The sequence below is a fragment of the Trichosurus vulpecula genome, chromosome 6 (genome assembly GCF_011100635.1).
Source record: "Trichosurus vulpecula isolate mTriVul1 chromosome 6, mTriVul1.pri, whole genome shotgun sequence".
NCBI lineage: Eukaryota > Metazoa > Chordata > Mammalia > Diprotodontia > Phalangeridae > Trichosurus > Trichosurus vulpecula.
Window position 1 is genome coordinate 211,863,344 of NC_050578.1, and position 24,455 is coordinate 211,887,798.

General features: G+C 37.8%; 1 protein-coding gene across 2 annotated transcripts in view; it reads left to right on the forward strand.

Moving 5' to 3' along the window:
- Positions 1–24,455, forward strand: part of LETM1 (leucine zipper and EF-hand containing transmembrane protein 1) — a 74,623-nt gene that overhangs the window by 44,738 nt on the left and 5,430 nt on the right. The window contains exons 6-13 of one of the 2 annotated variants that reach the window (XM_036762656.1): positions 1,173–1,376; positions 6,132–6,251; positions 9,392–9,523; positions 11,767–11,955; positions 14,655–14,795; positions 16,108–16,242; positions 18,218–18,411; positions 20,592–20,730. In XM_036762656.1, the coding sequence (XP_036618551.1) occupies positions 1,173–1,376; positions 6,132–6,251; positions 9,392–9,523; positions 11,767–11,955; positions 14,655–14,795; positions 16,108–16,242; positions 18,218–18,411; positions 20,592–20,730 (1,254 nt within the window). Of the gene's footprint in view, positions 1–1,172; positions 1,377–6,131; positions 6,252–9,391; positions 9,524–11,766; positions 11,956–14,654; positions 14,796–16,107; positions 16,243–18,217; positions 18,412–20,573; positions 20,731–24,455 lie in introns of both variants that reach the window. The other variant, XM_036762655.1, reaches the window with a different exon arrangement.

Genomic DNA, 24,455 nt, shown 5'->3' on the forward strand with positions numbered 1-24,455 from the left:
GTGTGGTGATATTTGGGGGGATTAAATTGAACTCCTTTTGGTCCCAGAGGGCAGAATTTAAGGGATTATGGCTAGAAATTACAGAGAGGCAAATTTCAGCTCAGTAGATGAAAAGACCTTGTAGTACATGGACTTGTCCCCAAATAGAATGGGCAGCTTCAGGTAGATAATAATGCAGGAACTAGCTGGCCATCTGTTGAGTGTGGTAGAGTGGGTTCTCTATTCCTTCCTGCTATCTGAGAAATGGCTGTTTGGTGGGTAGTGGGCACCAGATGACTCAGTTAACATTTAAGTTTGCTTTTTCAGAGTGTTTCCTCTGGACTCATTTTTGTAATGCTTGCAATTGTCAGGGGTTTGAATCCCTGTGATTAAGTTTCATTTTGCTAGGCCTTTGGTTTCATTTTGCTAGGCCTTTTTCATGCAAAAAGCACAAAGTACAGTGGCTTCAATTACCTGTATTACTGTCTGAAGGCTTGAACTCCATTTATCGTATTTAATTTCAGCTTCAATAGTTAGGACTATAAGGATTCCCTTGAAAAAAGTTGTTTCTAGACTGTCCGTAATACAAAAAAGTTATTGTGAAATTATGATTACCCAGTACACTTGTATTCATATATTCATTGATACGCTGGTAGATTTGCTTTACAAGTTTTGATGACAGGTGATCAACTTATAATTTCCAAAAAAAAAAGGTCTTTTAAAAATAGATGTTTTATAAATTGAAAGGGTTCAAACTTCTAAAAGTTAGTTTCTTCAGATATTTGAAGGATAGTTTTATGGAAGAATGATTAGACTGTTATTTGGTCCCAGAGGACAGCAGTAGGAGTAATGAGAGGAAGTTATAGAGAGATGCATTTTGGTCCAGTTAAAAATGGAATAGGTTAAGGGTGAGGTGCAGTAAAGGTGGTTCGCATTCAGGTCCTGGTTGGATGAGATGCCTTGAGGCTTTTCTAGCTAGGGAGACACTTTGTCTAGTCTGGGAAACCTGTGACAGGACCTCAGTGCAGGACCTGTGCTCTGTTCTGTGGGGCTTCAGATCTTGACTTCAGAGTTGAAGGGGAGATAGAGTTCTTGGCTGTGTCCTGATTAGTTGTGTGTTGCTGATTAGTTGTGTGTTGCTGATTAGTGTGTGTGGCTCATTAGAGAGTCCTTGTCTCCTAATTGATTTGCAGATACGAGAGACTGGAGAGAGACCCACCAATGAAGAAATCTTGCGCTTCTCCAAACTGTTTGAGGATGAGCTGACTCTGGACAACCTGACTAGACCACAGCTGGTGGCCCTCTGCAAACTGCTGGAGCTGCAGTCAATCGGGACAAACAACTTTTTGCGATTTCAGTTGATCATGAGACTACGGTCAATGAAAGCAGATGACAAGGTAGGTGGGCAGGAGAGCTGAGTGAGCCCTTATTAAATTGGCAGGGGCACTGTCTGATATTTGCAAGGGCCTTTTTGATAGCAAAGTTTTTGCTTAGAATTCTAGCATTTCTCTGCTGATTTATAAAAAGGGAGGGGGAGAGTTCTGAGGGGTATGAATTTTCTTCCTTTTGAAGGAAGAAAGTTTAGAAACGTACAGAGTGTTCCAAAAGTCTTTGTAAAGTTTTAAGCTTTAATAACTTCATGAGGAGAACCAGGAGAACACTGTACACAGTTAACAGCAACATTGTCTAAGGATTAGCTTTGATAGACCTATCTCTTCTCAGCCATGCGATGATTTGAGACAATTCCAAGGGACTCACTATGGAAAATGCTGTCCACATCCAGAGAAAGAGCGATGGAGTCTGAATGCAGATTGAAGCAGACTCTTCTCTCTCTCTCTCTCTCTCTCTCTCTCTGTCTCTCTGTCTCTTTTTTTTCTCTCTCATGGTTTTTCCCTTTTGTTCTGATTCTTCTTTTATAACATGACTAATGTGGAAATACATTTGTATGCTGTCTTGGGGAGGGGGAAAGGGAGGGAGTAGGAAAAAATTTGGAACTCAAAATCTTATAAAAGTGAATGCTGAAAACTAAAAATAAATTTTAAAAAGAAGAAAAAAAGCTTTAATAACTTCAGAAGCAATTAATAACACAGCATTACCCAAAAATCCTTTTGAAATTTGATTATTCAGATTTATTTTATATTTATTATTTTGTGAATTCTGAATAACAAACTTTTAATTTTAACAAGACAACAGAATTTATCATTACATGTTCTGTGTGTGAGTTTCTGGATGATACTTTCCCAGACCAGTGTATTATTTGAGGAAATTCACTTGCTTGGCCACCTTAATCAATTCCATTAGACTTTTTTTCATGGGGTTACATCAGAACTGACATGTATGCATCAAAACTATGTTCTTTGGATTATATTAAGGCTAGAATTACAAATGCAGTTCTTTCATGTACTGAGCAGCAGCTGCTGAGGATTTTTTTTAACAAAGTTTGAAAATTGAATAGATGATCACCATCAAGATGATGGTGATTTTGAATTTTAGTAAGACATGTCAATAGTTAACATTTTTAATAATTAGCCTTTCAGATATTTTTGTAAGTTTGTAGCATTTATACTTCTGAACTTATTTAAGCTTAAGACCATACTAAGACTTTTGGGACAACCTATATTTTGATTCTGGGAATCTACCACGAGTATCTTTTCTCTAATTTTTCATGTCTGAGCCTGTGGATTTAAACTAACATGTTTAGAAATGTGAGTGAGCTTTGGTTAAGCTGCTCCTCTGTCACTCAGATTATTGTACATATATATATATATATATATATATATATATATATATATATATATATGTATATAATGTATTATGAATTGGGAGGCAGGGCCCTTCCATTACATGTCATCCAAACATAAAAAAATCACACCCAGGCTCTCTGTCTAATTAGACTCTCTCTAAGACCCCTGATGATGACAAAGTTCTGAGAGGTTACATGTATCATCTATGATGAAAACAGTTTAATCTTTTTTCAGTCCCTTATGATTTTTCACTCATATTTACCTTTTTATGTTTCTCTTGAGTCTTGTGCTTGAATGCCAAGTTTTCTATTTAGCTCTTGTCTTTTGATCAGGAATGCTTGTAAGTACTCTATGTCATTAAATTGTCCATCCCTCCACCCTATAGTATCATACTCAATTTTACTGGGTAGGTTATTCTTGGTTATAACCTGAGATCCTTTGCCATCAGGAATATCATATTCCAATCCCTCCGTTCCTCCATGGTGGTAGCTGCTAAATCTTTTATGATCCTGACTGTAGCTCCATAGTACTTGAATTCTTTCTCACTGCTTGCAAATATTTTCTCCTTGACTTGGAAGTTCTGGATTTTGGCTACAATATTCCTAGGAGTTTTATGGTTGAGATTTCTTTCAGAAGAAGGCTAGTGGATTCTTCTAATTTGCCCTCTCAATAGCCAGAAACATGCAGGTCAGAAGCAGAAGCCACTGGCATAACCTTTTGCAGAGGTGCCATGGCGTCTGCGTGTTACCTATGCCAAGCCCTGGCTCACCCAAACACTGGTCATTTTCTGTCCTGTCTTCCTCTGTACAGGCTTCAGTTTTCTTTGAATGGAGGTAGAATATTGTGAGTTTTCTAAATCTTAAAATCTTTGTTTTGGAAATGGGGCACCCAAAAAGAGTCATGAGGAAAGATATTTTTTATGACCAATTAGGAAAATTGCTGGTTTCGCCTATTGTTTCCATATTAATATTTCTCTATAGCAGAGATTCTTGACCTGGGGCCATTGAACTTGTTTTTTAAATATCTTAATAACTGTAATTCAGTGAAAGAGATTTCCTTTGTAATCCTCTGTATCTTATTTTGTGCTTTTTCCACCATTACTCTGAGAAGGAATAGGTTTTGAGCCTGCGCTCTGATCATGGCCTTTGTCTTTGTGATCTTTTCATCTCTCATAACCTTCTGTTCATTTCCAGTTGATATCTAAGGGCCCTTCTACCCAAGATCTTGTGACTCTTAAAATGCTGGAGTCCAGCTCATTGGACACCCTGTACATTTCATGTAAACTTTCTTCCTTGAAATTCAGAAAATGAATATCCCTAGAGCCCCCTCCTATTTTATAAATTAGTAGGGTTAGGGTGCTAGAGAAGTCCTAGAATTCCAAGTAAAAATACTATTCCCAAAAAGGTTCTCATTTCCCAATAGTTTGGTTATGTCACCGGATTGGAAGAGTTGTTTGACTAAATGCTTCAAGCTTTCCTCCATTGTGGCCATTCACCTAATGGGACAAACACTGTGAAGGACTAGAATGCCAGGCTTAGGATCAGGGAGGCTCATTCAGATCCTGCTTCTAGAGGTTGTGCCCATTGTGATTGACTGTGGGCAAAGCATCCAAGCTCCAGGACCTCATTTGTAAAACAGGGATAATGATACTTGTACTCCCCACCTTACAGAACTTTTTTCACAGTCAGTTGAGACAACATGAGGTGCTTTGCACAATGAAATGCATTATGTAAATGTCCATTATCACAGTTGTTGAGTTCACAATTGTGTAACTGTGGGAACTTGGTCTAGATCAGAGATGTCAAACAGAATGTAATTAGAAAGTACTTAAAAATATAATATTTACATGTGCTTTTCTAAAGGTCATTATGTGGCCCACAGAGTTGTCATGTATGATTCAGTGGTTCCGATTTCTATTTGAGTTGACATCATTGATCTATATTGTTTTTGCAGCTTTACTCACTATTTTTATTTATTTGCTGTTTTGAAAGGAAGACCCTTCTCCTGCCATCTTCTTCCATGCCTGTCGTGTCATAGAGGCAAGGCAGGGTCTTCCAGGGTAGTGAAAGCTCTAGTAGGTCCTACCATGGTGAAAAGGCTTTGAGGATGGTCTCTGTCCACATGCTTATGGGCACACACACATACCCACACATGACTTTTTGGCTGTAAAGTTAGTCTGAAAGTTAGGTTTTCCATGGATATTTTATTTAAATGTTTTTTTCTTAACATTAGACAATAATATTTTGACATGATAGCAGCCCCTAGTGGCTATTATCTAAATAAAGGTAAATAAGAAAGTTGGTCATGGATGCTTTTTTGTTCTTGGTGCTTTACTCAAATAGGCTTTATGCAAAATAGAACATCATATGTACTTCCTGCCCCGTGGGCTACATTTAATATAGTGCTTTACAATGTATTCTTCTTATAAGAAGTCTGTGATAATACATGATGTGAGGAAGAAAGTGAGCCTTTTGAGAAATGGTTTGCCTGTAGTCAGCCTACTTACCAGTAGATTTGGAATATGAACCTTGCTCTTTCAGTAGCTTTTTCTACCACACTGAGATGCCCAAGTAAGCTGATAGGAGGCAAACGTGGGTAAGAAACAAGTCCAGAAATGGCAACATAGAGTCAGAGAGCTTCAGGGCTCTTGGCAGTTCAGTCTGGTAGACAGCTCTCAGAAATCATTTGGCCTTTCTTGATTGCATTGGTACCTGCCACAATTCTTCATACTCCATCTTGTTTCTGTTTTCTCTATTTTATTTTACTAGGTTAAGAGGCCACAGAAATCTACCAGTAGGAAAAGTCAGTGCTTTTCTATAAACAGGTTCCTCTGAAAATTAGTCTCTAAGGAGAGTTGAAAGGAAATGAAAAGTAGAGTATTTTAGGCCCACTCCTGGAATTTTAGGTTTTTCCTTTCAGGCCTGTGCATTGATATCATACTCATTTTTCAAGGTCTTTACTTATTCCGCAAGTTCATGGGCCTAGATGTCTTTGGCTTCTATAGGGGAGTAATGCACTCTCACTTTTCTGTTAATTCCTCTTTACCAGCCAGCTTCCCTCATTCCTCACGTCTCCTCTTCATCATACGTTTTCCTATTACCTTTCTCAGCGATCAGGCCTGGGCCCTGTGTTCTCTGTATTTTTCCCTTTACACATGTTATTGCCTTATTTTCCATATTCTCCACCTCTCCTGGAGGTCCTTCTTGATGCTTTTAATCAAACATGTAAAAAATTGTAGCTCCAGAATTTTAAGACCTGTTTTAACCTAGAACCATGTTTTGCTGTTGCCTCTTAAAAAGATTAGACAAACCTTGATTAGAGTGTTAATCATAGATGGCTTCATAAAACCTTTAGTGATTTTAAAAAAAATGCATTTTTGAGGTGATTACGTTTCATTTTGTTTTACAGCTTATTGCTGAGGAAGGAGTAGATACTCTGAATGTCAAGGAATTACAAGCTGCTTGTCGGGCACGAGGTATGAGGGCTTTGGGAGTCACTGAAGAACGTCTCAGGGAACAACTTAAACAGGTAAATAACCAACACTAGCTTACGGTTTCTACAGAATGAAGACTTACTACATTTTATGCAAATTAAATTGTGGATGTACTAGATCACATATTGGGCTCTTCTTGAAAGTCACAAAGTGACTGAAAAGCCAACAGCTGCATTTTGACTTGATAACTTATATTTGCCTTGTGACTTTTTGCAAACCTGTCAGTTGTGCCTGGTGTAGAATGGATTGGGATAATTAGTTTTGAGATACTCCTTTGAAATGGGCCTTTTCAGATGAATTTTCATTGTCCATTTTAGCATTTCTTAAACTAATTTCAGAACTCATAAGGTCCTCAGGATTCTGAGGGCATATACAGTAGCTTTGAGATAAAGTGGGGAATAAAGGAAAATTTAGACTATAAAAGAAGAGACAGTTTTTATACTGAAAAAGTTCACTTGTGACAAGTATTTTTGCTATATATTTAATATTTTTAAAAAAATTAAAATATTGTTAGTATTTACTTTCCCTCTCCCGAAGCATCTTTTGATGGTCATCACGTGGCTTGCTCAAGGTTCCTTGGAATACAGTTTCCGAAATTCTGGCCTATTTTTTAAGCCAGAAGAAACAAAAATGAACCAAATCAGTAGATGATTGCTGAATCTCAAAGCTTTACTATCTGACAGCATTGCTAGTAAGTAAAATGAAGTTGGTACACCTTGAACCTTCTAGGTGAAGACTAATAAGCAGAAGCAGAGAATCTTTATATTCCACAGATATATTCCACTGTAATTAGCTACTAAGTAATCAGGAATTGATCTTATTTTTCTTGGAAAGGAATGAGGCAGTCTTTTGACTTAGTCAGGCTAGGAATTTTATCCCTGTTCTGTAGATGCAGAAAGAGGAATTGGGACATTTTTGTTGGCTCACTTGAAGGTAGTGGTGTGTGTGACTCTTTTGATGTGTTGGTTCTTCCTTGAGTGTTTCTGTGCTCTGAGTTCTGTGATGTGGGCACATGTTCTACCAGGTCAACCTATCTTCCAGCCACCCTCGGCTCCTGGGTTGACCTGGTTGGTGTCATGCCCTGACTCCTCCCTTGACTGTCTGCCTCATGTGCAGATGTACAAGCCTTCTGGCTTGTAATGTGCCATGGATAGTTTTCCCTGCATGACTAATTTTTCCACTCATCTGTTTATAATTTCTTATGCCATTTCTTGCATGCAGGTCATTGTTCATAAATTTGGTGTAAGCAGTCTTCTTCTACCACATGTCTCTTCATTGCCTTTTGGCATGACCTTTAATTTATATTCTTTGGAGATTGTAGTATTTCATTATTTGTAACCATGCAGCATTACCCACAGAATAGTGACGGATTTTTGTGTCAGGCTTAGAATCATTTAAAGTGTAGCACATTTCCAAATTCAACCTAGTCTACTACTCCTGTTCCAGGCAAAACTCAGTTATCCCCTTACCCTCTCAAGCTTGAGGACTTTGCCTCACGCTTTATTGAGAAATAGAGGCTATTTGCCATCACCACTCTCTTTTTTCTGTCTCTTCATCTCAGAAAGGCTTGACGTTATCCTTGATTCTGTCTTCCTTTATCCCAGTCTTTGCTAATGAGGTGGCCCCTTCTCCTTCGTTAGGCTAACTGAGGTATGTGTGTAGTTCATTTCCCATATTCTCTAGCACAGTGATTGCCTTCTCCGTCACTACCTTTTCTTCTACCCTCCCTGGTAATCTTTCCGTCTTTCTTTGTCAGTTCCTACCCTGCTGCTTTCAAAAATGTCCAGATCTCCTTCATTCTTAAAACAATCTTCATGAGATCCTTCCATCTCCTCAAGCTGTCAACTCTGAGATCTTGAAGAAAATCACTTCTTCTGCGCTTTCAAAATCTTGCTATCTCCAGCATGGCTTTCCTTTGTGTATATGTGATTTGGTATTGCCATGTTTCTTGACTTCATCTGTCCCAACTTCATGTACCATTGGTAATATTAAGAATCTATTCGTATGTTCACATACGTATTTGTATATTATTTTTGTCTAAACCTGTGATCTCATCAGTATAGGGAGTTCTCTTATGAGGAAGCACCATCTGCCAATGCAGATCTGCAACGGCTCTGTGAATTTAGTCTTAGAGAGCTGCTTACTTAGGGCAGTAGGAGATGATGCCTTGCCAGTCAGTGTGTGTCAGAGGTGGACGTCTTGACTTCTAGGCTAGCTTTCTGTACTCCTTTGCCTCTTGTGGATGTGGATGTGTGTGTATGTATGTGTCTGCATACACAGATACTGATGAATGGCGTCAGGCAACACCATCTCATAGATGACAATGCAAAAACTCAAAGAGGTTGTCCCAAGACTTGTAAAGGACAAATATTGCATCTAGATTCAGGCTTTCTGTTTTCAAATCTAGTATTCTTTTCCTTTCAGTTGACATGGGACTTCTAACTTCTAGGCTGCTTCTTCGCATTGGCGGCTCTTGGCCCAGGAGCAGAAATCCCAGAACCACCCTAGCTCAGGGTCTTTACTGTCACAGCCTTCATTTCCTATCCCCTGCTAATGAATTCAGGGCTCCAGAGAAATGTTCAGAAAGTTTGTGATCTTCCCTTCTCAAGGGTCCAGAGCAAGGAAGGTGGTATTTTCTCCAGTCCTCTACGGTGATGAGATCTCTTCTAGAATATTATGTCCATTGCTGGATTCCATGTTTAAGAAAAAACACTGGTAACTACAATTTGTCTAGAATAGAATGATCAGAATACCAGAAGAGGAGATAACTTGAAACTATGTCATAAAACCTTTGGGGCTGCTCAATCTGCAAAGAGAAGACTTCTTGGAGAACATTTCAAGTGTTTGTATTTAGAGATGGAAGGGCCTTAGAGATCACTTAGTTCAGCCCCTCAGATGAGGAAGGGAACATGACCCAGAGAGGCTTAAGTGATTTGCCTTATATAGATAGTAATTAATGGATTTGAGTCCAGGTTCTCTGATTCCAAAATCCTCTTCAAAGAAGTATCTGAGAGATCTGTAAACAAAATAGAAAGAAATACTTGTGAATGTTATTTCATTTGATCCTGAATCTGATGGACCTTACTAGACTGTCTTTGTGTATTATGCTTAAGAGTAATTTCAAAAACAAAATGAAACATATTTCATGAAATCTGTGATCTCTTTTGGATTATAGTGGTTAGACCTACATCTGAACCAGGAAATCCCTACTTCATTACTTCTCCTGTCCAGAGCTATGTATCTGCCTGATACCTTGTCACCAGCTGATCAGCTCAAAACAACCTTACAGACCCTTCCAGAGAGTGCAGTAAGTATGACATAGCTAATGTAGTTTTTCTTTTAATACAAGGGATATATTTTAATCTTAGTCCTTTTTCCTGAATTTGTAAATACACATTTCTACAAATAGTTGCATCATTATGATGACATCTTTTAGGTGGTCATCCCAATACAAATAATGACTTGTTCCTCAACAATACCCTGTCATTGTCAATAGCAGTTGGCATTTATTGGGCTTCAAGTCTGGGAAGGTGCTAGGCCAAAGGAAACAGAAAGGTCTAAGCCAGGCTCTGTTTGAGGGCTTGCTGTCTAGTTGATGAGATAATCCTACTAGAGAGAAATGTTTAATGACATTGCAAGGTAAAATATGTGACATGAGTGGTGCCAGCAGCAAAGAGCTCTCTTCAAGACTGATCAAAGGAGGCCTACCTAAGAAAGGGGCACCTGGGCTAGGCTTTGATAAGGGGAGACACTGGAAGAGTTGGGTCCCATAATGTTAATATTCCTGTAGCATTTCAGAACTTACGAATGCTCTCCTCATCATAGCCCCGTAAAGGAGGGGAGTGCAACTGTTGTTATCCCCATTTTACAGATGAGGAAACTGAGGTACGGAAGTGTTATAATTTGTCCTGGGCCCTTTTGGTAAGTGTTGGGGAGCCAGGGCTTGAACTTGGGTCAGTGACTGGTTGGTACTTTTCGCATTGTACCAGATAGGGTGAACAAATTTTGGAATGTTAGAGGTGAAGATGGCAAAAGATATCTACCACTGTAGAGATGAGGAAAATGACCTAATATCAAGCTTTCATGACATCTATTTTGAAGACCTTCACATGGCCACAAGAACAGGAAAAACATGGGGTCCCTCTCTCAGAGTAAAACATTGATAAAATATAAATGTCATTCATTCACTGGCCAGTTAAATTATTCCTTCTTTAATTGGACTAGATCTCAGGTTGGTAGATCCAACCTCACGTATTTGGAACCACATCTTGAACAATTAGTAACATAGGTCTAGTTATTTGTATTCCACTATGGCCCTTGCCACTGCTACGTTGCTGTGTCATTCTGGGTAAGATCTATATAATTTAGTCACTTGATGATGGTTAAAAAAAATGGGATGTCATGGTTGACCTCAAAATTTTGGTGCTATGAATCCTGGTATGTTCCTGTACTAGTAGGCCTTGTGTGGGGGTTGAGTGTCATCTCCCTGTTGGTCATTTTTTCTGGTTTTTCCAATACCCAAGTCATTCTTTCTGGCAGAGAAAATAGAAGGCATATCAGATTTAAGCAGCTCAGCCTTCTCTCTCTTGTCAGTTGTGATCCTGGCTACAACAAAGGTCCTGTCCCCTCTTTGTTACTGTAGTTTCCCAAAATAGCTTTAAAAAAAAACTTAACACCCCCACCTCCATTCCCTAGAACCAACCAATTTTGTTGCCTTTAGCTTCCCTTGACAGCCTCCTCTTGTTCTGAGCCTTAACACTCCTACAGGACTGGGCTGTGGTCTTATATTTATCCTCGGTTACCTGGCCTGGTTTCTCTCTCCTGTACATTTTTTTTTTTTTAAGAATTAAAGGTGTGTATCTTTTTGGTCCCTTTTTACAAATCTCCTTTTTCTTCCTCATTGGAAGTGTTTCCCTTTATGTCTTCAGAATTTTGTTTTTGAGTTCCATTCCTCTTGGGCTGACTTCCCTTGTAGAAATTTAGTCCATCAGATTCTGTCTTTCTTCTGAACTTTTGAAAAATCTTTCCCCCAAATCTTTGGTGCTTTTCAGAGCATATCCAGAGTTCTGCTTTTCTATCACAAGCTCTTGGGGGGATCGTCCCCTCCCCCTGCCATGGGTCCTAACAGTTCAGCTCCCCAAATCTCCTTGTTAATGAGAATCAGATACAGAATAGAATTTTTCCTTGTTGGTTCTTCTAAAAATTGAGTATCATTGCCAGACACTTATTTGACCCTGTGCAATCCATATGTGCAGCAAGGCCAGAAATAATATCAAATGGTCTATGATACTGCCTTGCAAATTTTTGACTCTTCAGAATTTATATTTCTAGACTTTGACATTTTCTTTGCATAGTTGCAGCAGGGAAGAAAACATAGGGATGTTTAAAAATTGGCATGTGGTATTGGGGTGAGGGGAGGGATTGACTTCTCACTTAAAAATGATTTCCCCCAGTGTAATGTTTACAGATATTCTTTTTAGACTATTCAGAAGTGCAACTGTAGGGCTGACTACCTGTAGGGCATAGATTATAGTATTTTTTCTTTTATAGGCCAAAGAAGCCAAAGTCAAAGTTGCTGAGGTTGAAGGTGAGAAAGTAGACAATAAAGCTAAGCTGGAAGCCACTCTGTTGGAAGAAGCAGCCATTAGACAAGAAAATAAAGAGAAGGAGGAGCAGGAAAGGTTGACTGAAGCTGCTGAAAAGGCCAGAGAAGTTCTCCAGGAGGAAACAGCTGGAAAGGTGGTTTTTGTATTTGAAAGTACAGTGGTGGTGGGCATGCTTCTTTGGGTGTTTTGATCCTTAACTTTTGTTTACTTAATCTAGTGATTCTTTGCTTTAAAGGATGATGCTTTCGTATATATTTGGAGAATATGAATAGAAATGGTGTTATTTGGGGGCAAACTGAAAACAGATTTCAACTATTTTTACAAGTTCTACTGTTTTCCTTTCTGACCCCTTGAACCTCCCCCCAAAATTTGTTCTCAAAGGTATTTTATCTTAATTTTTGTCCCTCATCATGACCATTGAACTCCTTGACCACTTGCTTATCTTCTTATCATCATCTTCACTGTGGCTTCATTTGTCTCCATATGCAACCACAAACTCTAATGATTCACTGGTCCCAGCACCTTACTAGAATCCCTCAACTTCTGAACCTTCCATCATTCCCATCCCCCTAATCCTAATCCCTGAGTAGTTCTTATCACCTGCTGCTGAGCATTACTGGAGAAAGGTAGGAAATAGAACTTTGTCATTTCCTACGTATTAGCCATTACCAGTTGACAATGCATAACTTGACCTTGGTTTCCAGTGTCATTTAGTGATATAACAGGCCTTTTGCTATTCTCTCACTGCCCATGGCAGCTGTTGTAAACCTTTTCCTCATTCTTGAATCTAGTATCACCCCACCTGTCACACAACCACTAATCTAGTCCAGGAATTAGCAGACATTTCTGCAAAGAGCCAGGTACTAAATATTTCAAGCTTTGTGGACCAAAATGCAAAATCAAGGATAATTTGTAGTTATGTGTATAACAAGAAAGAAAACAAATTTCCATAAATTTTTTATCGATGAAATTAAAAATATAATAATGCAAATTGAGTGTGTGTGTATAAAATACAAGTCTACTAATGAGAAAAATGTAATTCTTTTTTGGGGGGGGGATAACGTTTCACGCGATTGAGATTCAAAGTTAGTTTTCCCTATCATCAAAATTGATAGCAAGTGTTCATGAGTTAATGCTGATTTTTAGAGATTTTTCATATTTCATCTTTGGAAATCATTTTTCACATAGACAGGCACTGCCGAATTCTAATATTAGTCCATGAACATGATTTTAATTGAACATATTCATTGTTTCGAAGGCACTTAAGAGAATTCTGTTCAGTTCTTCTTTGGATATTTGCCTTTTGGCATGTCATTACATTACTGAGTAATCATTTTCATTTCAAGGTTAGGTGAAAAGTCCTCAGTTAAATGGACTTTGAAATATGGAAATTATTTTTGTACTTGGACTGAGGTTCAAAAAACACTACTGGAACTGTAGTTTGAGTTCGGAAAAGAAATCTATTGTAGATTTGTGTGAGAATAGAGCTTTCACTTTTTGTTTTTACTTTTGACAGCACAGAAAGCATATAAAGCAGCTTGACATTGCTTGTGATTCAGAGTGTTAGCTGTCATTGAATTAATTTTATTGCAGTATAAGTTTTGCATATAAGTGCTATTTTTCTTTGTTATTTTAGATTGAATTCATTAAGAAACAATACTCCACTGAGGAACAGCTATTACAGATAATTGTAGTTGTAGTGTTTTCTGACATCAAGTCTAAACTTGTCTCTTCATGGTCTCTGTCCATTGCTCTTAGCTCTGAGACCAAACAGAACAAATAGTTTCCTTCTTCCACATAATTGCTGGCCTTCAAATATTTGGTAGAAAATTTTCATGTTCCCTGTAAGTCTTTACTCCTTTCTAAATATTCCCAGCTCCTTCAAACCATTCTCATCTGCCATAGACTTTAAGACCCTTCACCATTCTGGTTGCCTTTCTTTGGGTGCTTTGCATCTTATTAATGTCCTCTTGGTGCTATCCAGCAATGAAAGGAATACTCTAGATGTAGTATGATCAGGACAGTAAGTAGTAATGAGACTGTTACCTCCTTAATCCTGGACACTATATGCTTCTGTATGTAATGCAATGTGGTGTTAGTGTTAGATCACATTCTTGACTCATGGAGCTTATAATCCACATATAAACCATCATTTTTTTTTCCCCAAACTGCTGTCCAACCTTGCCTCCTCATCCTATATTTGTGAAGTTTTAAACTTTTTTTTAAACCCAAATGAATTACTTGACATTTATACTTTTAAAATTTCATATTAATTAGATTCAGCCCACTATTAACACATTATTGAAGTGGCATGAATGACTCCATATCTCTAAGCTAAATTTGTCCAAGAATAATTAAGAATTAACTGTATTTTGTGTCACTATTAATGTAAAAATTATATATAAATTATTTAACAATTATAGTCATTTTATGTTCTTCTTTTGGCCTCTTTACACCTCACTTTCCTCTACCCTTCTCCCCATATCCCCACAACCCAAATAGGAACATGATTTCATAATTTGCAAGGTACTTTAAAAAATATTGTTTTGTTTTTTTGCCTTACTTTACATATGTGTTTTTCAAAAGTTATATATAAGTAGGAATTTTTTTAATTGATACATTTTGTAAAGGAATCCAGTCAAGGATTATTTGGTAAATTAAAAAAATCTATCTCCTGAATTCATGTTTTGCAAATCCAAATGTTTATATCATTTTTATTTAAGGTGGGAACTTTTAAGGATATAACTTGTAGATGATGACCTTCATAGACTATTACCCTGGAAAATACTACCTGTGGAATGATTTTTGATTTGTGTGTGGCTTGCAATTCAGAAAGAAGTTGAGTTGGGTCCAGAAGTTCTTCAGGAGGGAAGAACAATCCCTGCATCCCAAGATCTGGAGCCGGAACTCACCAAGGTGCCATTGAAATCGGAGATTCTGATTGATACTGCCCCAGTCTTAGAAGGCCTGAAGGTAACGAACATGTGAAACATGGTGTTTGGAATGTTTTCTTAAGGTCACGTAGGAATTGTGGGAAGAAGTTTCAATAGATCCAGATCGGTAAAACTGTTGATATATTCAGGATTTCACAAGGTTTTCCTTGACTTTAGATAAACAGAATATTCATGAAAAAAAAAAGAAACAAAATAAATAATTTATCCTACTTTATAAATTCAAAATAAAGCAGGCTTGATGATAAATACCAGTAATTTTAATCCATAAAAATTTCCATTATTTTGTCTACATTTTTGCCTGACTTAATGTAAGAGATGATGAAATTAAAAAACAAGGAGGCTAGAAGAAGCTAGGAAGCAAATGATGGGAGGTATTTGTGGCAGTGAGAAGAGAAAATGTAATTTTATGTAACTTTCACTCTCAACATCTCTTTCTCTAGGGTCAGTAACCCCATAGAAAATGTAGAGTTATTTTGTACCCCTCACCTCCTGCCCCCCCCCCCCCCACCAAAAATTCCACTCAAGAATATTAAAATGTACTTGTCAGCTCTGTATATAAATAAAATCGTTAGGATTGTTTTTAAACATCTAAATTGGAAGATAAATCTTCTAAACAAGGACAAATGCAAAAAAGTAGTATGAACTTGTAAATCTAGTGTTAGGAAGGCTAAATAAAGCCTAGGATTACTTCAGTGTTACAGAAAGTGTAAAGACCATGAAAGGGATTCTAAAAAAATGAATGTTGGAAGTAAAACAGAAGAGAGAACCAGGTGCCCTGGTCTGGAGGGGGCAGTATTGTTAGGTAGCAGGGATAAAGCAGCATTCCGTTTCTCCGGCATAAGAAGTGGTCTTCTAAGGGGAAAGGAGAGAATACACTGTGTAACAAACCATTCCTAGCTCAGGATAGTTCAGAGGGAGGAAAAAAAAACCACCCAGTCTTGCTGTGAACCTGTTTGATTCCCTTTAGGATAAAATTGAAACTCTTAAGCCTGGCCCTCCAGTGTTTTTCAGCCTGATTTCTCTTGACTCCCCACACTGTCTTCTGATCCAGCCAAACAAATGAAGCTTTCCCCCAAACATTCCAAGGAGTCCATCTTCTCTACACCATTTAGGATCTTTTATCTGATCTCTTCTGCACCTCTGCCTCAGACATTTAATTTTGGTATTAACAGGTTTGTTTGGCTTTTTAAATTGATAGCATGGTAGTTAGACCACCACCATGAATATATAATGGGAATATATAGTATTTGAAAACTTGGGAGCCTGTGAAATTATCCAGGAACAAAGGCCAATGTTCTTGTTTTTTATTTGGGGCACTTCTTTTTGTCCAGGGAGAAGAAATAACCAAGGAAGAAATTGACCTGCTTAGTGATGCTTGCAGTAAACTGAAGGAACAAAAGAAGTCGTTAGCCAAAGAGAAAGAGGAGCTCAAGTTGCTGAAAGATGATGTTCAAGAATATGAAGAGGTATCAAGGATCAGTGGGGAGAGAGATGGGGAGAACAGGAATCGTGGTGACAGGAATTTTCCATTTGAACTTCAAGCTTTCTTTATTGGCTTATCATTCTCATGATGGGTAGTGTGTTTTATGTTACTGTTCTGTTTGTCAGGGTCTCCAGGGTCCTCCAGGAGTTATTGACTTGTTGGGTTTTAGGCCTGACACATCGTGCACTTGGGATAACTCCCTTCCCCTTTCTATTTACTCATCTGTAAAACGGCAGCATGGTTGCTTGGTTTCCTTCCCTCATCGCTTTGTTTTAAGGAAAGTGCTTTATAAAAGTTAAAAGTGTAATAGAAATGGGGGATATTTGGTCTCAGTATTCTTGGGCTCCTGTGGTAGTTAGCAGGAGAAAAGATGCCTAAGTCCCAGTGTGGATGGGTGCAGCTAGCTGGTTCTGCCACCTTTCCTGAGCAGCAGTGTTCTTTACTGCTCCCAAGGATGGTGATTAGATTCACTGTGATGTAGGAGAGGAAGAGATGGAGAACTTAGCTCTCTGTCCCTTTTTACCCCACCTCTTCCTGACCTGATGCTGATTAACAGCTTAGGCAGCATGTGATTTCCATTTGGTGGTGGTTTGCAAATTAAAAGTCCGTAATGTGGGAGCTATATTTATATGGCCATTGTTACAAAATCACTTCATCGCTGCCCCGTTTAATCCACTAGCGTATGAAAGAAGATGTGTGTAGTTATTTCTTCTTTGTCTAAATGAATAGAGCAACTGAAGAAATGGAAGCATTGTATAGAGAAAATGAAGATGGGTTTTGAAAGCTGCCTTCAGGAGTGGCGATTAGAAAAACTCTTCTATTAAACTGGTTTATGATGTTTGCTTCTAGAATTAAGATTGGGATAAAAGTAAAATTATAGTTCCTGTTATTCTTAAATGTATGCAGTTAAAAGTTGCTGCATTACATCTCATAAACTAAATTAATATTTCGGAGAAGATGAAATAATAAATCAACTTTAATTAACCATTTATTTCTACTGATATTCTGTCATCATCCATCCTTTTTCACTTGAAATTAAATTTGAATTACCAGTAGCACATATCTTGATGTACTGTTTTAATTGGCTAAGTCAGCATAGAATGTGACTAATAGGTCATGAACACAGAACAGAACTAAAAGACATTCATTTCTTTTAGTATATAATCAGTGACCTTCATTTCCTAAATGTAAGAAGGAGATGTAAATATTTTTTAGTTACTTTAAAAAGAAATGATTATTTTTATATATCATGAAAAATAAACTTTATCCTATGTTATGTATTGGCATGAAGTGAGAGAGTGTGTCTTAGGTCTGCTAATAGTAGTTTAGTTTTTTATAAAACTTTTAAAAAGATTATTTCATAGAGATAGGGTGGAGGTGGAGGAAGCTTAAATTTTTTGCTTTATTATAATGTTCATTTTGCTGTTTATATTAATAGCCTGAAACGAGGCAGTCACTCATGCTCCTAAAATTTGGCTTTAGAGGGAAGAGTGATTCAGATATTAACAAGAGGTTGAGATCCAAAAAAGGTTTTCTTTCCCTTGCCACTGAATAAAATTTCTGGTGATTAGAGATAATGGTATACTCAATTGTATATTAGTCACGAGCCAAAAAAAATGTATGTGTAAGTATATATATATGTATATATATATATATATATGTGTATATATATATATGTGTATATATATATATGTGTGTATATATATATATAGTATGTGTATGTATATAGTTTTATGTGTGTGTGTATGAGAGAGAGCGAGAGTGAGAGAGAGAGAGAGAGCGCGTGCAGGCGAGCACAATTTCTGTGACTGATATCAGTAGAAACTCCTAAGTCCCTAACATATCATTTTATATCTTTTCAGTGCTAGTACTCTTGAATTTTATTACTTCCTTGAGGCTAAGCTCTATTTTAAGTTTAAACATGAAAATTTAATGTGTCCTTTTTAAATCTTCATCAGGATTTGCAAGAGATCAAAAAGGAGCTTTCAAAGACTGGTCAAGAAGAGGTTATAGAAGAATCTAAAGCCAGCAAGCGATTGTCCAAGAGGGTGAACCAGATGATTGGACAGATAGGAAAAATACTTCATGAATTAGAGAAAGATCAAAAGGCAGAAGCAGGGAAAGTGGACAGCACTACTGTCATTGCTACTGGGTAAGTGGTGATAAATTCATTTGGATTTAATTTTTTATAGTGCGGTGACTATTTTAAATGCAGTGTTACTCTCAGATATTAGGAGGAAATTGTTTTTAAAATTACTTATTTACTTTAAAAATACTCTGCTTTGATCACTTTTTTTTAAATAAGTTTTTCCAAATACCTGAAAGCTACAATGTTTGTTCCCCCAATCCCAACCCCTTTGTCCTCCACAAGATAATTTATTACAATTCCTGATGACCTCAGTGACGTAACTGGGGCTCAGTAAATGGAGATGATGAAGAGCCACTATTTATCTAGGTCTTAATATTCCTGGAACTGTAACCATTGCTTGGATGCAGAAGTTAATCAGTGACTAGACATTATCTCTTCTTTAATATCATCTGAATGGTAATGTAGAAACATTCATAGAACCTAGAAATAAGAAATTGAGGAACAGACTATTTATCTTCTAGAATTCTGGTGAAATACCATAAAAATGCTTTGTATAGTTTGCCATTTGGACCCTTTGTTTTTTTCCTTGTAATGAGTTTGTGGGGAAGTTCTGATATGATGAGAAAGATGACACGAGCGAGGGGAGGAGCAAGTATGGATGACATACCACTTCACCTAATTTGGTATTAATGCTTAGATAGAAGTCGTTTCTTTTTTCTCTTTAGTTTTAAGCTTATTAAATAGCCACATTCAAATAGCCACATCCCTAGGAATAGAAAATATCCCACAGTTTATCTCAGTAAATTATTCAAACAATATAAAACACTAGGACCTTGCATGCTCTTGACATGGAATTCCATTTAAACCAGATCTTTGGGTTCTGCCAGCCACCTATGAGCTAAAGTACTTTTCAGCTCTCACAGTCTGTATTTTGTGACCGTATGATATACTTACTGTGTGGCTGTCTATCCAGTTATAATCTGTCTACTCTTCTGAAAGCAAACATGTCTCCTAGACTTTGCAGAGTGTAGCCTTTCCAGACATTTTCTGGTGGATCTGGAACAGGAATCCTATAAATTGTGTTTTAATGAATCCTCAGTATAATAACGGATTAATGAGGTTTTATCAGATTCCCAGTCTCCTAGTGAGTGCTGTGTTTCGGTGACATTGTAACTGTACCTAGGAGTACAAAACAAAAAATGCACTAGAGCTTACTTAGACTTTATCAAATATATATTTTTTAAAATTCCACTTTGTATATCTAGTCTTTGTTCTTTACTTTTGGATAAGAAGTTGGAGAAGGCAGGGCAGAGGGATAAGGTTAGGGGAACTTGGGAAGGTTAGATGGTAGGTTTAAGGTAGAGGAAAGGTGGGGGCCTGGGAGTGGGATTTGGAATCAGTTTGGTTCAGAAAGAAGGAGCAGGCACCAGGTTCAGAGTGTGTCGATTAGAGGGGGAAGGATCAGGATGTGCAAGTTAAATTCATGGGTGCCAACTGACAGATTTTGATGGAAAAGCTCAACTATCCAGTGATGGCTTCAGAAATGAAGACCGGAGATCCCTATTACTGTAGGGAGAAACTGTCTGAGACTATATATGAGGTTCATCTGATGTGCGGCCTTTGAAGAGAAAGTTGTATCAGGGTTCAGTCTCTTGAAGGAAATTTATAGGAGCTTAAAACTTATATAAGAGAAGGTGGTAACTAATTCAGATGTGATATACAGATGTTCTAAAAGCCTGTTTTATTGGACAGAAGGGTTGGTAGAGTGATCCCTAACCAAATTCCCAAGGGAAACACAACATTCTGAGCACTTGCTGCTTTTTCATGGTTGCACATTTCTGGTTCAGGTGGTCATTTTACTAATTCACTTAAGTATTTTAAGATGGAAAAGTGTCCTTAATTCCTTCCTTAGAATTTAGAACAGTGTAGATGGTTCGTATCACTTCTGTTTCCTTAACATTTCCCAAACCTCTTAAGTGGAGAAGATGTTAGGACCAAGAGACTGTGTAGCTAGGATGGCATGTCTTACCTTGAATATTAATATTAATTTGGACAGGACTTGGACAGCAGGAAGCCTATAAAGAATGTTACTACCAGCAAAGCTCTTTGAGTTCAGGGGGCACTCAGGTGGTCTGCGTTCTGCAGTGGGAGATGATGACATGCTTCTACTCCTTGTATATCTCTTTCTAGTTCTTCTGTTCATAGTAACTGTTTGCCATATACAGATTGGGTTTCCCCCTTAGGGAAAATGTCATCACCATCAGTGAGCTCATAAATGTGATGAAACAACTTGAGCAAATTCCAGAGGGAAAGTTGATGAAGTTGGCTACTGCTCTGGATGAAAACAAGGACGGCAAGATTAATATAGATGATGTTGCCAAGGTAAGTGTCAAGTGAGATTTCATAGTAACAAAAGGGTGCAGAGCTATGTAAAATTTTACTGAAGTTGAATTAGTGTAGTTCCAGTTACCTTTAAAAAGAAAAAGTCATGGCTTCTTCTTCTGATGTTTGGAGTTTCACCTTTGTTTCTGCAAAGTGTGTGTTGTAGGTTACAGTCTGTACTTCCATTCATTTATGGGGTAGCAGATCCACCCTTAGAATCTGGAGTATTTCTACATGGCTTGGGCCCATATTCTATTGCATAGTTAAAACCAACAAAACAAGCCACCCAAACGTACCAAAAAAGCTTTCATTGTCCAGGCTTCAATTAGATAATATAGGAACAGATTTCAGTTAAAGATGTAATCAGTTTATTGTCTATTTCAGTATTTCTGTAATCTAAGCTGCTAGCTTATTTTAGATTCTCTTGTCTCATTTGGAATTATGCCATAAATTAGGGGGGAGGGGAAACTCTTCAAATCCATAAAATGGCAATATGTTTGTCTACAGGGTGTCTCTAAAGTCTGGACACATAGGCAAAAATGCATATTTTGAAATATTTGGAATATTGACGGACCTTAGTCCCCTTAACTTCTTTTTCTGGGGTATGCTAAAGAAGGTGTACTCAATGAAAATCACAGATGCAACATACTTGATTGAACGCATAAAGAGTGAATGTGCTAAAATTGACAGCAATGTGGAGTTATCGTATCGAGTTCATGTGAATCTTGCAAAGCGCATCCACCTTTGCATCACAAATGATGGAAATCATATTGAAGATGTTATTTGTTAATATTCCAGTTAAATAAAATGTTGTTAAATTTCATTTCATTTCTTGAAAATATGCATTTTTGCCTATGTGTCCAGACTTTGGGAATACCCTGTGGTAGACAAAGAGAAATTTTGACAAAAGCCTTTAGTCAGGGATATTTAGTGTTACTTAATTGTTTTGTCCCAGATTTCTATGTTGTTATGTGTTCTTTGTTGCTTTTTGCTTGTGTTATGTTGAATAGATCCTAGAAAGAGATCATAATTTAATTCTTTGCATTTTTTCCTTTGTTTTTAACACCTGATTATTTACCTGCCTGCTCTTTCTTTCCCCTTTACTTCACAAACTTTTCCTGAAATAAAAATTTCAAGTGGAAATTTTCACTAGTTTAAAAATCAAATGGAATGTCCTTTAAATCTTCAACTATTCACCTGAATATTAGTGTGTTATAGGGTGAGGGTAGCCCAGTATGTGAAATGTATGTCCAGTCATTTCATCCTGTTCATTTACTTTTTTTTGAACATTTTTCTTGTTTTACAGGTAGTTAAGAAAAATTTGATGATAGTCCTATAGGTCACCAGTGCTTGTAAAGAACCTTGAGCATCTTTCTCAGTTAGTACTTTTTATGGGTCCTATGTTTGTAGCCAAGTTGTTATGCTTACCTACTTCAGTATCTTTTGAGGAACAGGTTTGATACCATCACACTCAGTTCTATCGTAATCCCATTTTGTTTTTCATCATTGGTTGAAATGTAATCTCTCTTTACCTTGCCATTTTGATAGTTGTCTTTTGCAGATAGTTTTAAAGTATTCATCTCTCTGGAGGGAATTTGGAACAATGGGAATTGAGAGAGTATGGGCTAGGAGTGGGATCTCCATAATGGAGAGCTGAATTGTGCAGAGGGTACTATTTGGTTTTTTTATATATATGTATAGTGTTAGTCACATTAAGGGGCAAATGTGAGCATAAATAGACACAAGACCTATGAATCAAGTAGATTCTTTGTTTGCAGATGCTTACCAATGTGAAGTCCACACTTGTTCACAGATCCTAGACTTAAAGCTGGAAGGCACCTTAGGGAGGATGTAGTCCAGTCTCCTCATTTTGGAGAGAAGCACACTGAGGCCCAGAGAAATGAGTCGTGTGGCCCAAGGTCACCCAGGTGGTCAGTGGCTGAGCCAGGCTTTGATTCGTGTCCTGTGATTCCAAATTCAGTGTTCTTTCTGCTGCCCCCATAGTATGGACACCATGATCGTGAAACTCTGTGATGGAGCTCGTGAATTTGGTTTCAGGCACCACTTATATGACTGACTGAACAATCTGTTCTGACCCCGTAGCATTCGCTGTAATAGGATTTAAAGTGCCAGCAAGTGAAAAGAAGTCCTTTCACTTCCAGTTCACTTCCAGTTTTCTCACTGTGGTATAAGAGTTCTGGCTAGGTGGCCTCTGACAGCTCTTTCAGTTCTAGAACAGTCATCCTAGGTTAGGAGCATCTCTGCTTTGGGAAGGATAAGCTGAAAGAGCTGTAGCTCTTTTTGTGCCTAAATTAGAGTTTTTAATAAAGCTTATTTAGAAATAGGGTTATATGCTTAAGTATTTTTTTTTTGTGTTTTTCTATATGCTATCTCCCACTAGGACCTAACTAAGTGAGGGAAAAAGAATTGGAGAACAGTAACACCAATTAAGTTATGAAAATGAATTTGTAGGTGTGTGTCAAGATGCTCAGCCATCTTTTTATTCCACAGAAGCACAGGGACTTTCTATACTCAAAGTTTGCAGAAGTCTTTAAAAAATTTTTTTTTATTGATGCTTATGGATACATACATGGAAACTTTCTTTTGACATTGAATTGAGAGAAAGCTATAGGCCAACACTTTAATTCAGTAAGCATTTATTAAGTGCAAAACACTTGTTCGGTCTTGGTGTGGGAAATGGGCACAAAACTCAGATAAGACATGGTCTTTACACTCTTGGAGCAGCCTCTGTTGTGGGGGGAGGAAGATGCATACAGAGATAACTATATTAAGCAATATTCTGTGATAAGCAGGTGAGAGAGGTGCAAAATAAGGTGCTTTGTGAGGCCAAAAGGAAAAATTAAGAGACTTCTTCAAGGGAGGGGAGTAGCATTTCATCTGGGCTCAAAGAGGGATTAAGAATTCACCTGGTCATGAGGATGGTCAGAGTTGACATTGTAGACACAGGGAGGAATCATGATGAGCCTTGGCTTAGCTTTCGGTAGTGCATTATAGCATGGTTTAGTAGAAAATGCATTGGACTTAGCAGACTTGAATCCTTGTAGGATCTCTTGTGTATTTTGGCAAGTTGTTTCATGGCCCTGAAATTCATTTTTCTTATCTGTTAAATGGGCATGATAATAGACTACATGTCCAGCTTCACAGGGATGTTTGTTGTGAGGACCAAATCAGGTGATGTGTATACTGTTCTTTTTACCAGGAAGTAGGCTATAAGTATTTCCCATTATAGTTACCGAGTACTTGCACACCCATTATCTTGTTTGCTCTTTGTAACATTGCCTTATGATACTGGCAGAACACTTGGGTAGTGTTCCCATTTTACAGAGGTCAAGTCACTTACCTCGACCTAAGCTCTACAGGTAGTAAGTGACAGAGCCAGGATGAGAAACCAGGGTCTCTGGTTCTGAGTCCAGGGTTCATTCAGTTTAACTGTGACCTGGAACCCTGGGCCACTTGCCTTGGCTCCATTCATAGGCCACAAAACACATAGGTGAGCCCTGAGGCAGGAAGGTAACCTTTGATTTCTGATTGCCATGTTGGATTCCTTTAGCTTCTCCTTTTCTGTAGCCCTTTTTCCCTTTTATTTTCTCCCTTTTGCTTCCTCCCTGACCAGGTTTCCTCTTCATTATGCTTGCTATGCTAGTGCTGCTCTTGGTTATCACCTGGTGTGTCATTCTTTGTAGATGAGTGTGTGATCTGCACAG